We start from the raw sequence: 13,323 nt of genomic DNA, 5'->3' as shown, positions 1-13,323 counted from the left end.
TGGGCTGGTGACCGCCAGAATCTTCTCAGCATTTCCCCGGGGAAAGTAAGACAGATAATGAGATATTTGAGCCACGCGTCGTGTGCACTTTCAACATGTCACCTTTGGACAACTCGGCCCAGCCGATGGATTATTAATCAAATTCAGCAACAGTCAAAAGACTTCCTTGCGCCGGGAAGTTGAGCGGCGACACCTATTAGAAGAGAGACAGATGGCCTTACCTCTCGGCCCCCGCGTCCACAGCTGCGAGCGGAGGTAACTGGGAGGCGGGGTTGTGGGGGCTCCCCTGCACATTCTGTCCCGGAGAAGGGTGGCCGACGGCGTGTGGGGGGGGCACAGCCCCAGCAGCTGCTCCACTTCGGCTGGAATGACTGCTGGAGAAGATGGAGGCTGCAACCAAGGGAGAAGAGGCATCAGAGCGCTCGGGCTTTACACCTGGAGGCTGACAGCAAGGGTGCTTTAGGGGCTCGTTTGTGGTTCCCTTGGTGACTTTGGGGGAACAGTGCTTCACTCAGTGGATATACACAGCTTTTGTTTTCGGGGTGGGACAGGTTCCTGGGCTCCTGTGGCTTTCGTGCTGCTCGCCCCCCTGCCCACACTCATGGTCTGACTCGTCCCCTGCCTGCACACCATACAATTAGTCGATCGTGTGGTGTCTGCATCTGGGTGAGGGTCTCAGAGTTAGCACTGCTCAGTCACAGAGACACTGCTGACCCCGAAGGGCATAACAGGCCGTCTGCCTCTTCTCCCGGCTGCAGCAATCCTCCACGGGTCACGCTGCCTCTCTCTCTGCTGCGGCTAAATCAGGGTAATGAGAATATCGTCTCCTGGTCCTCGTACCAGCGTAGGAGCCGACACCCTCTGAACCTCAGGGTCTAACTGAGCCCGGCTGTTTCCCTGATGATGTGTTGGATCCGTCTCCATCAACGATGACTCCATGCCCGGCACCACAGAACATGAAAAGGGGCCCCAAACACAGCTCTGGACCCCTGACTCCCCTGCCACACACACACACACACACACACACATGCACGGTTGTCTATTACAACAGAGTGAGTTAGAGCCACACTTGTAGGGGCAGCCTGGCTTTTGAGAACTGTACGTGACCTCAAACTTAAATATGTGCCCATTTAGATCAGCTAATTGGTACAATGTCACAAAAGAGACGGGGCTTTTCACTTTCCGAGTCTATCACTATCAGAGAGGCTCTCAGTGTCTGGGACCTACTCCACACACGTCTCATTATGCTGCAGTCGCAGCAGCAGCGTTACACCGACTCTCTTCAACTTCCCTCCCTGTACGAAGCGGCTCGAGCTTTATACCCATCTCTGCTCTTTTTGAACTTACTCTACTGATGTCAAAGAATAAATGGATCTAAAAAAAAAAAAATAAAAGGCATCAGGTTCAGGATTAAGAAGCAGCAGCCACATAATCAAAGAGATTGGAGGGTTTAAAAGTTCAGGGAGCGCCGCTTTTAGACCAGTCCCACTCTCTCCAACCTCTCCCGGAGAGCACGGATACCCCACATGACCCAGCCCCCCAAAGCTTCATCTGACAGAGCAAGAGTTCAAGTACTTAAAGGAACATGTGAGGAAGCAGAATTACCATCTTCCCGCTCAAAAGCTACTGACAAGGATGTGCTCCGATGTGAAGGGTTTATTTCGGGTAAGTTGGTGCAGTGTCAGGTTAACTCTTGTCCTCGGAAGCCCGTGTCCTCCATGGCCCTCCGAGACCTGCAGAGGCGGTGAGACTAGAAAGTGCTTATTCGCTCAGAAAGGCACCTCGGGCCGTCAGGGCGAGGGGGGTCAGGCTCCAGAAAAGTTGCCCGTTTGCACACTGACTAGTGTCACCTTATGAATCACTACCCGCATTTGCGCTCAGCTCACTCGGGCAACCACAATTCTGCTTGTATCCCAGATAATAATTTTACCGCAGGGAGAGGGTTGTTTGGATTGACTGCGGTGGTAGTTTCAATGCTGGTGTTTGTCAGCGTGGAGCTGGCTGTTTTAGACATGATTCCAGAAACTAATGGAATAATAAGAGGTCACAGAGACACTATGGAAAAGTGGCTCTTTTTCTTTCTGCCTTAGTGCAGAAACATGAGCTCTCCTTTTTATCCTGTTGTAGTTGCCAAATGCGCCCCTCGCTTGCTTTCCCCTGGAGATATTTTTGCACGTGTGTGTGTGTGTGTGTGTGTGTTCCTCACGAGGGAACCACTGCCTCTGTTGTGTCCATCCCCGTGAGCAACAGGGATTCTCTGGTGTGTGTGCTCTGAGATCTACTCTGTGGTTCAGTAGAAAATGGGGTGTTTCCCGGAGGTCTCCATGAGCTGTACCAGCTACATTTTTGCATTCGCTGCGGGAAAATACCGGGTAGGAAAATCTGCCATTGTTCACAGCCTGCCACACCCTGCAAGGCTGAAAGGCCTGGTTAAGGGCCTCTCCTTCATCCTATTTAGTAGCCGGGACCAACCGTCTGCCATCCCTTCAGCCCTCCATCTGTCCATCGACCTCTAACCATTATTTTTTTAACCTAGTATTTATTAAGTGCCTACTACATGCTAGCCGCTCTAGTCCCCGCCCTTGGGGGGCGGCAGTCTAGTGGAGGACACAGATCTCTAGACACTCATTCTATCAAATTCCGAATCTGCCAGGAGAACCATCCAGTGGCGTCCTGAGTGCTTTAACACCCACCCCGTCTCATCTGTGGCCCCACACTGTGACTCAGCTCTGGTCAAGTCGGACAGCCGGGCACGCGGCCACCACAGCACAGCAGCGGACCCTGTGCTTCTGACAGTAATGTCCTCTACCTTCCTCTACTCACTTGAATCCTTCTGCTCTGTGTGGTCACTTATGTTCTCTGACTCCTCTCTCGGCAGCCAACTATTCCACAAGTGTCTATGGAGGACATACTGTGGGGCAGATGCTGAGCGAGGTCCTGGGATAGACGAGGGAACAAGACGCCCCTGGTGCTTACTCTCTCCAACAGCATCATTCATGTTTGGTGGAGTAAAGAAGGACGGACACAATCTTTAAAAGCTAATGGAGACTGTCTTGGGCCCAATGAGTAGGAAAGGAACAGAAAGGAACATTTATCTACCAAATCCTCTTCCTTATTGATCAAAGGTGGCCCCATCTAGGGTGTTACTTCTCCCACACAAGTAGGTAGGTGTAGCCGAGTGGCTCAGGTTCCCGCAGATGCCCAATACCTGGGCATCAAAGAAGCCCCAGGGCAGAAAGCCAGAGATCCATGGTACAGGGGAGGGGAAGGACTTCTGAGTTATATTTGCTGCCACATATGAGGGTTACCAGAGCAACGGCTACTGGGAGGACTAGGTGGCAGAGAGGGTATAAGGTGGGCCATAAAAGGCATATGATACAGGGAAGAAGTCTCCGGAACCTGCCCTCCAGCTGCACTGAGGTCAAGTGCGGCCTGCCCTACCGTCAAACCCACACCAGCAGCCCTTTCTTCCACTGCTAAAGCTGGTGGATGGCATTGAAACCAGCAGTGACCCTGTGACTGGGGACCCCAAGAGGATAAGAAAGGATGGGTGTTAGCGTTCAATTCAAAGTCTGAATTTGTAAAATATACAGAATAGTTTCTTATGTTGGCTGAAAGAAATCACCTGTGTGCAAAATGGAACCCAGGACTTGCCTCTGTTTCCCAAGAGATGTGATGAGAAGCAGAGGATGAAACCTCTCCTGGTGAGGTCACCTAGTAGAAACTCATGGTTCAGTGTCTACACAGAGGACTTGGCATGCAGTACTGGACAAGAGAGCTGCTTGTGGGTGTTGCCTGCAGCCCCTACAACCACCAGAGACTTAGAGGAAATAAAAACAGAGCCTGGTGTCCCAACATTCATCCAACCCCTTGTCACATACCCTTGTGCTATAATGGACAAAACTCTGGGATGAGAGAACTGAGGCTTGGAAGGCTTGCCCTTGGCCTCAACCTGAGACCCACATTTCTCAGGGACTATCCCTGTGGCAGAGGAAATGCCTCTCCTACCTACACTGACTTCTAGGAATTCCCAGCTGTATCAATCACACATCCAGGATTCCATCTTCGTGTAGTCTAAGAATATCCAATCATTCCTTCAGCCATCCATTCATCCATTCATTCATTCAAACATAATTTTCCAGCCCCGACTCCACACAAGGCAGGTTCTGATCTCAATGTTTGACTCCACCAGAGTGCCCAACGCAACACATGCTTCCAGACAAATGCTCGAGCTTTGCCAAGTGATTTTTTTAACCTCCAGAAGAAAATCTTCACATCAGAGTGCAACGGTAAGGTCATTTACAAAAAGGAAATATTTCCTTCCACACACACCCAACCAAAGTGGCGTACAACAAGGCCTGTCAATCAAAGCATAGGGAAAGAAACTGATCCCTCTAGAATCAGAGCAATATTAACAAAATCATTGTGATCAAATCAACCGGTGCACAAGGCTGCCCACAGGGGTGGCCTTCATTGTCTGGTGTCACCCCAGGGGTTCGTGCTGTTTTCAAGTCTAGAAGAGAGCTTTTAGGTGAACCTCCAGACGGCGCTGATGACTGGCAGCTGGAACAACTGATTAGGCATGGCCGAGGAACATATTGGAAATTCTTATTGCTTTTGTGATTAAGAGATGGTGGGCTCCCCAGGGAAATAAAAGCCTGGTCTTGAGATGGATTCGTGAGCCCTGCCTTCAGCAGAGGACAGAGAGCTGGCCTCCCTGACACTTTGGGTTTCCTCTCTGGAGCACAGCTCACTGCAGCCCCCCACCCGTCTCCTGCAGGGGGGAGGTGTGACTAACTCAGCAGGGCTTTATAGTTTCAACAGAGCTGGTCTGTGTGGCCCCCAGAGCCATCTCCCCAGCTCCCAGGACCAGGGCATTCAAGGCTTGAACCTTTAACTCGCTCAGGTTAATCTGGGTTAAGAAACAGCTCTCGCTCTATCCAAATGAAAACAATCAATGTACCTTTCTAGGGGTATAGACGAGATACCCGGGGACGCTTCAGCTGTCAGGTACTCACTGTATGAATGGAGGTAGGCGAGGTGTGTTCCCGAGAAGAGCCCACCTGTTTCAGGCCCTCTCCCAAGGCCACAGAAGGCTACCCTGGTCACTGCTTGGCGACTACTGTCTCATCACTCGAGAGGACAGGGTGGAGGACCTCCCTCGTCAGGTGAGGGATATGGAAAAAGCCAACTAGAGGGCATACGCCGGTTGAAAGCAGGATGGGCCGTTAAAAGTCCTGCTTTCCAAGTTTTCCCTTGCAAACCGATCACCAGGAACAGATACTGATTCGGAGTCCACCTGGTCTTAGAGGCAGGGAGTGCTGAGCTTCTGAGCTCGTATCCAACTTCCCCAAGTTCCCTGGGCTGCTGAGGCTGCCGATCTGGGGATTGCACCTGGAGCCGCAGGTGCTAGGCTGTTTCGCAGGTGCATTTCATCTTCTTCCTGCCCTCTACCTCAGGACCAAGTGAACATTTTATGGAGTAATTTGCACACCTTTCCTCAGTTTACTGATGAGCAACCTGAAGTCTCGTTGGGCTCCTGATGAGGGTACCTGGCCTGGGTCCTGTGGCTGGTAAGCAGTTGGGCTGGGACCCAAACCCAGGAAGACAAATGGCAGATCCCATGCCCCTAACCAGCCCACTATATTGCCTCTCGGACACAGGGCAGATTCAAGAGGAGGTCCGAGAGTGGACACTGCACACTCCATTTTGCAAAGACTGGGGTCCCAAGGCATTCTTCCCTCACACACACGATGCATACAGCGAGCTTCAGCTACCCAAAGTCTGGTTAGAATGCCAAAAGCATATTCCCATTTCCATTCCTGTTCATCTTAGAAGCCCTGAGGTGACCTCAGCACGGCTGAGAGAAATTTTCCAGCTCTGAAAATTAACTCAGGCAACAAGTTAACGAAATTATTTGGTTTGGAAAACAAACAGCTGGGAGGAAATGTGCTTTTTTTTTTTTTCCCAAATAAAGATTTCAGATGCCTGTCAGAGACATATCGATCTACTGGTGGGAAGGAAGGAGATCAGGGAGGGGGTATCCGTGAGCAAAGCAGACATACACACCTGTTACCGCAAGCGATCACGGTGTGGTGGGCTGAAAGGCCATCTCCTCCATCAATCACGCACAAAGCCAAGATTCGCTGTGCAGATCGGGTGTGTCTGAGCATGGATGGCACATGTGCATTTGGCATCTTTCACAATTGCTTAAAAAGCCGTGGCCATTGTAGTGGGCCTGCTCTCTTAGGAGAAGGGGAATGAGTTTTCCCCGCGGACTGTGAACTCACTTACAGTGAGTGCTGGGGTAACACCAGGACCCTGAGAAATGGTGGGGAGTGCTTGGCAGCTGGTACATAGGAGGAGGTGGGGGTTCAGCTCTCATCCTTCCCGAAGTGTTTCCTGGTCTGGGCACAGAGGGCGCGGCTAAACATCGAAGCCAGGCTCTGTTGGCTTCCACAGAGATATTAAAAAGAATTAGATTTCCGTGTGAATGGAAATGGTGAGGTTGACCTTGTGTCTGCCTCCCCTCTCTGTGCCCCTGAGCACCCCCCAGGAGGAATCTGAACCTGGGGAAGGAGTTAAGAAACAGCTGAACTGCAATGGGAATGTGAACTCCTCTGGCCTCACTGGAAGTTGGGCACCCGAGAGAGACCGTCATCAGGCCGGTTGTTCAGAGAACGAAGCGCGTACAGTGGGAGTGAGACGGAGCTCAGTGTGAGTCTGAGTTTTACCAACTCCCAGCAGTGTGTCTTGGGTAAGTCACCTAACCTAAGCTCGGTTTCTTCATCTTAAATAAGGAGACTACCTCGCAGTATGATGAGAAGATCGTATAATATATGAAAACACGCAGCACAGTGCCTGGACCACAATTTAGTGCTTGATAAACCACAGTCACTGTTCTTTACCTATTTATAATTATTCTCACCAACAGGATATAAAACCCAGGCTTAGTTTGCTCCCACCCGAGTCTGGCCTCCTACCTAGAGATGCACATACACGTAACCTGGGGACTGGGCTCGCTTTAAAATGCGGACAAGCATGTAGTCATGCTCTCTGATAGTAAGCACTGTTTGCTCCATCTTTCTAACGCAAGTTGCTGTAGAGTGTGGAGGGTCCGTGAAAGAATCCTCACAGGGTTAAAACGTCCTTTGTTTTACATGGGTAAGATGCACCTCTGAGTTACAACCCACAGGGCCTTTGCTTTCGGTTTAAAAAACACCACCGTCATTTTCATGCGCGACTGCGCCTCGTTAAGGAGTGAAAACGGGCTGTTACTAGAATGTCAACACAATTGTCCTTCTTGAAGCTCAGTTTATCTTGAAGTATTTTTTACATTTTCAGCCCTTCGTTTTATTTGTTTCTCCAAGAGCCCGAAGATGCGCTGCGGTTAGTTTTCAGAATTCAAAAAAAAACCTTCCCTGCCATCATTGTGAAGGACTCGGCCAGCGCTGGGGGAGCGACGGGAGGTTTGCTCCCCAACAGTGGAAATCTGGGCCACGGTACTTTCTGCGGTTCTTTGCATTTCACACACAGAGCACAATTAAATTGCACTGCTGTTCAAGGGAAAATGCTCTCACAGCCCAAATGCATGAACCAGGGAGAAGTTTCCAGCACGGGAAAGGCCCCATCCACTGGAGAAGGGCAGAGATGCGGCAGATACTCCTGGCCTGGTTGCTGGTGCGGGTGAGGAGAAGGGCTCGGTTCCCCTTCTCTCCCCTCCCAGGCTCCTGTGGGCATCCCCCCTCCCTGCCCCCCAGTGGCTGGCGAGAGGCAGCATCCCACATTGCAGCCAGCATTAGGGAAGTGGGAGGCTTCTGAAGGGTTCCCAGAGTCATCTCTCTAATCTTTCTCTCCTCCTGGAGGCATGAATAATTTTAATATTGCCAATCCCTAAAATTCTATTCTTCCCATCTGTCTTTTTTTCCTCCTCCCTCTTTGCGGTGTGGATTATCCAGCAGTACTGATAAGAGGATAATGAAACAATCCCTTCTCAACCGGCTCGGGCGGCTGTCAGAATAAAATGACACCATCCGTACATCCTTGACATGCTACCCGAAGCTAATTGATGGCAAACAATGGTAACTGTCACCTGTGCACTAAGACAAAGAAAACACACTCGTGTCACCTGATGGGAGAGCTACCTGGCAACCGATGAACAAATGTATTAGAAAGACGTTCTATTACGGTAAGAGAGGGTACATCTCCGAAGAACATGCCTATTACCTTTGAGCTTAAGAGCGTCGCTGTTCACTGGGGAACAGAAATAAATAAGGTAAAATGAGAATTTATTGATGTCTGGACAGTTACATGAATATTCAGGTTCTCTTACAAATAGATATTCCCACATGAGCGCCAGACTTCCGTGTAGGCTGCCCAATTATACTTGCACATCATGCAGCTGGATTTACAGCCAGGGAAGAAGTTATTAGTATTTGGAAGAGGACTCATGCTTACATGCCTTTCTGGGATGCACTGTGATACAGCTAGCAGATGACGGCTGAAGTCATCCACGTAGATGCCAAGGGTTACCGTCAGACATTCTGAAATAACCAGGTGTAATTAACTGCATGGAGCGGAAGCTCCTGGAACAGCTGCGTTTTGAACAAAGACGCTGTGTTACAAGTAGAACGGCGTCATCTGGCAGCTTGCTCAACTTCTCTGGGACCAGCATTTCATGCAGCCCCTCTCGGGTCTTCCCAGACAATGCCTGACTTATCTAACCTCAAATCTCATACCTTATCTTTCTTCCCTTCTCCTCCCAACCCACTTGCTCACAGAGAGTTCATTACAAAGCCAGTCAGGAGGGTGATAGGAACAAAGAGGACCCTGCCAGGAACCCAGTACTGCCACCGTGTGTTACGTTATCCCACTTGATGAGCAGGGCGGGAGGGCGGAAAGAGAGACGAAAGATGGCGCAGGTGGGGACAACTTTCCGGGAAGCTCTTGCAGGAATGCTCCTCATCTCCACTTCTGGAATGAAGTCTGATTTGGCCACAAAAACCAGTTTTAGTAAAAAATACTGGTTCCTCCAGGTCCCCGTTTTCCAATCCTTAGATACCTCCTACCTGTACCTTCGTGACCACAAAAGAGGTGCCCTCACTTTCAGACACTACAAGACAACCCCACCTACTCGACTTCCATGTGACTATTTCTTCTTCCTCTTCCCCTTTCTCCTCCTCCTCTTCCTCTCCCCCTGCTTCCTTCTCTTTTTCTTCTTTTAAAGTAGGCCCCTTGGGCACCTGGGTGGCTCACTTAGTTAAGCTACTGCCTGGGCTCAGGTCATGATCCTGGAGTCCCAGTAGAGTCCCGCATTGGGCTCCTCGATGAGCATGGAGTCTGCTTCTCCCTCTGACCCTTCCCCTCCTCATGCTCGCGTGCTCTCTCTTTCTCTCTCCCTCAAATAAATAAAATCTTAAAAAAAAAAAAAAAAAAAAGCTGGCCCCTTGCCCAGCCTGGGGCTTTTACTCACCGAGGGATGGAGAGCTGCACGCTCTACCCACTGAGCCAACCAGGCGCCCTTCCATGCGATTTTTGAAATCATTACACAGAGGAGACTTCTTGGAAACAGACATGGAACACATACAGCCAATCCAATTTTTAATGCAATATTCTTCTGGCCAACCCAACAGTTGATTTATCAACTCTGAGCTCTCCCGAGAGACCTCTCTCCCTTTCCCCACTCAGTGAAACAGCCCCTTCATTTAATACCACCCAATAATTGTGGTATTAGCGGGGAACCATAGTGCGCACTGACCCCTGGCTCTAGGCAAAGCTGCTCAGATGATGAAGGTGGACTTAATGGGACCCCAGAGGAGCCCCTGTCCTCTTTTTTCTGTACTTTGCCCACGTAGTGAGGATTTTCTTACTTTGCCTTCAGGTGCCTAGGGTTGCCTCTTAATGTGCTCTCAGGAGAGATAGTCTCTGAGAAGTCATTCACATGTAATCATGAATTATGCTCATTTACAACCTTTCTGAAGGAGTTTAAAAGCTTTCCTCCACCTGTGGGATGGAAGGTTCAGTCTTCAGTTGCGTGAATTTCAAGCACCCTTATTGTTGGGTACAAAGTACACTTTAGCATCCTCCCTATGCTCAATCTTTTACAATTTTGCTTTTCTCCTGGGCATTAGGCAGTATGTCTACAAATGGCCTGAATCTCAAAAAACATAATCCTTGATAGTCAAGGGTTTAAGCCTCTTCTTTTTTTAGGAAAAATAAACCTTAGCAGAATTAAACTGTGGCCATTCTCTGTGCTATCCCTGCCAGCCCTGGGCTCACCATAACCAGAACGGCGGAGTCTGCCTGACTTCTGGCAGCTTCTTCCTGAGAGGCAGCCACATCAGTGAGGGCTCGTCTCCCACTGCGGCACGAGGCCGCCTCTGCAGACATCTGCTGACAGTGCGAAGACGTTCACAGTAATAATTCCATCTGGGAGTCACTACATTTGGGCTTCCATAAACTATGGGAAGGAAGACGGGGTGCTGTGCTACAGGCGGTTTAATAAGTGGTCTGGATCCCTTCAATGGAAACAGCTCTGCTGGGACCTGTTTTAAATACTGGGCCTTATAAAAATCCTTGCAAACCCATGGGCTAGAAGACTACTCAAGTATTTGCTAAATCTAAAATTCAATGGGGAGGGACACCTGGGTGGCTCAGTTGGTTAGGTGACTGCCTTAGGCTCAGGTCATGATCCTGGAGTCCCAGGATCGAGCCCTGCATCGGGCTCCCTGCTCAGTAGAGAGTTTGCTTCTCCCACTGACCTTTCTCCACTCATGCTCTCTCTCATTTTCTCTCTCTCTCTCAAATAAATAAATAAAATCTTAAAAAAAATGCTATGGGGACCAAAGAGCCTGTATGTACTGGCAGACTTTTATCTTATTTTTTAAAGATTTATTTATTACTTGGGGGGGGGGTAAAGGGCGGGGGGCAGGGTCTCAAGCAGAGTCCCTGCCTGGCACTGAGTCTGACCTGGGGCTCGATCCCACAACCCTGAGATTATGACCAGAGCCGAAACCAGGAATCGGATGTTCAGCTGTCTGAGCCACCCAGGCGCCCCCATATCGGCAGACTTTTGAAACACAATGTGATCAAATACATGGAAGCCACAAGTTTTCTTGATTTCACTCAGTCATCGATTAACATCTCAGATATTAGTGGAAAGCAGCAGTTGGCAAACCTGTTCTGTAAAGGGCCAGATACTAAATATTTTAGGCATTGCTAGCAAGAGGCAATGTCCTCAATTCTTTGAACAACTGTTCTCACCCAAAAGTTAATAGTCTTTTTTACATTTTACATTCACAAATCTTAAAAACATCTTTCACTCTCAGGCCATCAAAAACAGGAGGCAGGCAGGCCATAGGTGGCCCACAGTATCATAAATTATCTGTTGTAAGTCGACTACTAAAAGCCATACAGGAAATAAGGAGCTGTCTATGGACTATGGGAATATGTTTGAATTACAGAAACTAAATTTGAGGTAAGCAAATGGCCAAGAATACTTTTCTAGATGCCCAGGGGTTATTTTGAGATCAAGTGCATGGCCTGGACAGTCTATTTATGAAGTGACGTCAGAAGGGACCAAGGCTTTGCCTCAGCAGGGCTGACCAGAGATGGTGTAAGACTGTGTAGGGTGAGGCCATTGGTCCTACTTCTTCCTTTCTCCACCCAAGTCCCTGCTGATCAGACCCTCTTTTCACCCAAGCCCCTTGACATTCTGTATGAGCAGCCCACGTGAATCCAAAATGCCGGGTTCATAGATCTGAAAATGGGTCTGAGAAGAGCAGAGTTCTGAGTTCACTTCTTGACTTGAATTCTTCTCAAAAGGAACATGCGATCTCAGGACAGTGACTTCTGAACCCAAAGTGGCAGCTCCCAGCACTAAAAGGAAGGCAGAGAAGGGGTTCCAGTCTCCGTCACAGACACGGACTGGGTCTGGGGGTGATTCTCTAAGTGTTTAAGCAAAGAGGAAGGAAAAGAGAAAGGAGCCCCCGCTGCAGGGAGTGCACCCAGCTCTCCCACGCGGTGTCCCTTCATTCCCGAGTCGGTCCTCGGAGCCTCTCTTCTTACCACCGACTCATGGAAGAGACATAAGCTCCCCCGAGCCGAGAGCCAGGACCGGAGCTCAGACCGAGCGCCACATCCTTCCTGCCATTGCACACTACCTCTAAAAGAAACACAAATAAACGGAAAAAAAACTCTTTGAATTAAAAAAACCAATTCTTCTCAAGACACAGTTTGACGTTGTGATTCTAGGGGCATTGCTGCCCAGGTGACAGGCTTCTAATTTCAACTGGTTTTTCGTTAGAGACCTCCAGGGTGTTTCCTTGACCTAGAAATGCTATGTGAACGACTAAACGTGCTGATCAAATCGCCCACTTGTTCAGGCTTCCGTGCGGTCCCCATTTCTCGCAGGGGCATGATGGCTGACTTCAGGCTCCTGTTCCCTCTCTCCTTCACAAACTGTAGCAGACATTGTCCTGGCATTTGGATAAAAGCAACAATAACTAACAGATGCTGAACACTTGCTGTGTGCTGAGGACGACTGCAAATGCTCTGTACGGCCTTGAACCCGGCGACTGACCTCAGGGAGAGAGAAATGAATTTGAGTTGGAAAAGAAGGAACACTCCCACTTATTAATGTTATTAATGTCCCATCTGAGCACACAGCAGCCACCCAGGCAGTCAGAGGTATTGTATAAAACAGGGCCGACAACAGCACCTAAGAAAAGAGAATACTAAACACAGGTTGGTGCAGCTCCCACCCCAAACGGCCTCAGAACTGCACAACTAGGGACCCTACATCATTACCAGCCACACAACGTGTTCGGGGGCGGCTGACGCATTACAGCTTTGATTTCTCAGAAAAGGTGACACGCATCCCTGTGGACCAGTGGGAGAACCAATTTCCTCCACATGCCGAGGACAGTCATCCTCCTTTTTCTCTGAAGAGTGAACACACATCCCGCTTTCTGCAGCCCCTGGGAGAAGGGGGAAAGAGGACTCTCACGGACTCCCCAGGGGAGGCTGCGGTGAAGACGGTGGGTCCACAGCCTCCTGGGGGTGTGGGGCGTGTCTGCAGCGCTGCTGCCAGAGCAGACGCCAGACACGAGCCGCTGAATTCACGGAGAGAGACCAGGGCTGGAGCCGGAGGGAGGGACCAGGTGGCTGTCTGGAAACTGTCAGGAAACTGTCAGGAAAGCCAGTGCAGCCGCCACACTTCCTAGGAAGAGGGGGTTACGATGCTGAGGGGGGAAGCTGTACCTTCTAAGGCATCGGTGCCAGCCAGTAAGGAGGCCTTGCTGCCGTGAGCCGTGGCCAGGGCCC

General features: G+C 49.9%; 1 protein-coding gene across 3 annotated transcripts in view; it reads right to left on the bottom strand.

Annotated features, from left to right (window-relative positions):
- The window catches only part of GLIS3 (GLIS family zinc finger 3), a 493,142-nt gene that overhangs the window by 42,868 nt on the left and 436,951 nt on the right, over nt 1–13,323 (bottom strand). For all 3 annotated transcript variants that reach the window (XM_032866527.1, XM_032866526.1, XM_032866528.1), the window contains one exon: nt 222–390. In XM_032866527.1, coding sequence (XP_032722418.1) covers nt 222–390 — 169 coding nt within the window. The remainder of the gene's footprint in view (nt 1–221; nt 391–13,323) is intronic.

This window comes from Lontra canadensis, unplaced genomic scaffold, assembly GCF_010015895.1.
Source record: "Lontra canadensis isolate GAN:19392208 unplaced genomic scaffold, GSC_riverotter_1.0 scaffold31, whole genome shotgun sequence".
In the NCBI taxonomy this organism is placed as follows: Eukaryota; Metazoa; Chordata; class Mammalia; order Carnivora; family Mustelidae; genus Lontra; species Lontra canadensis.
The sequence above is the reverse complement of the archived record's forward strand: the minus strand, read 5'-3'. Positions and strand labels throughout refer to the sequence as shown.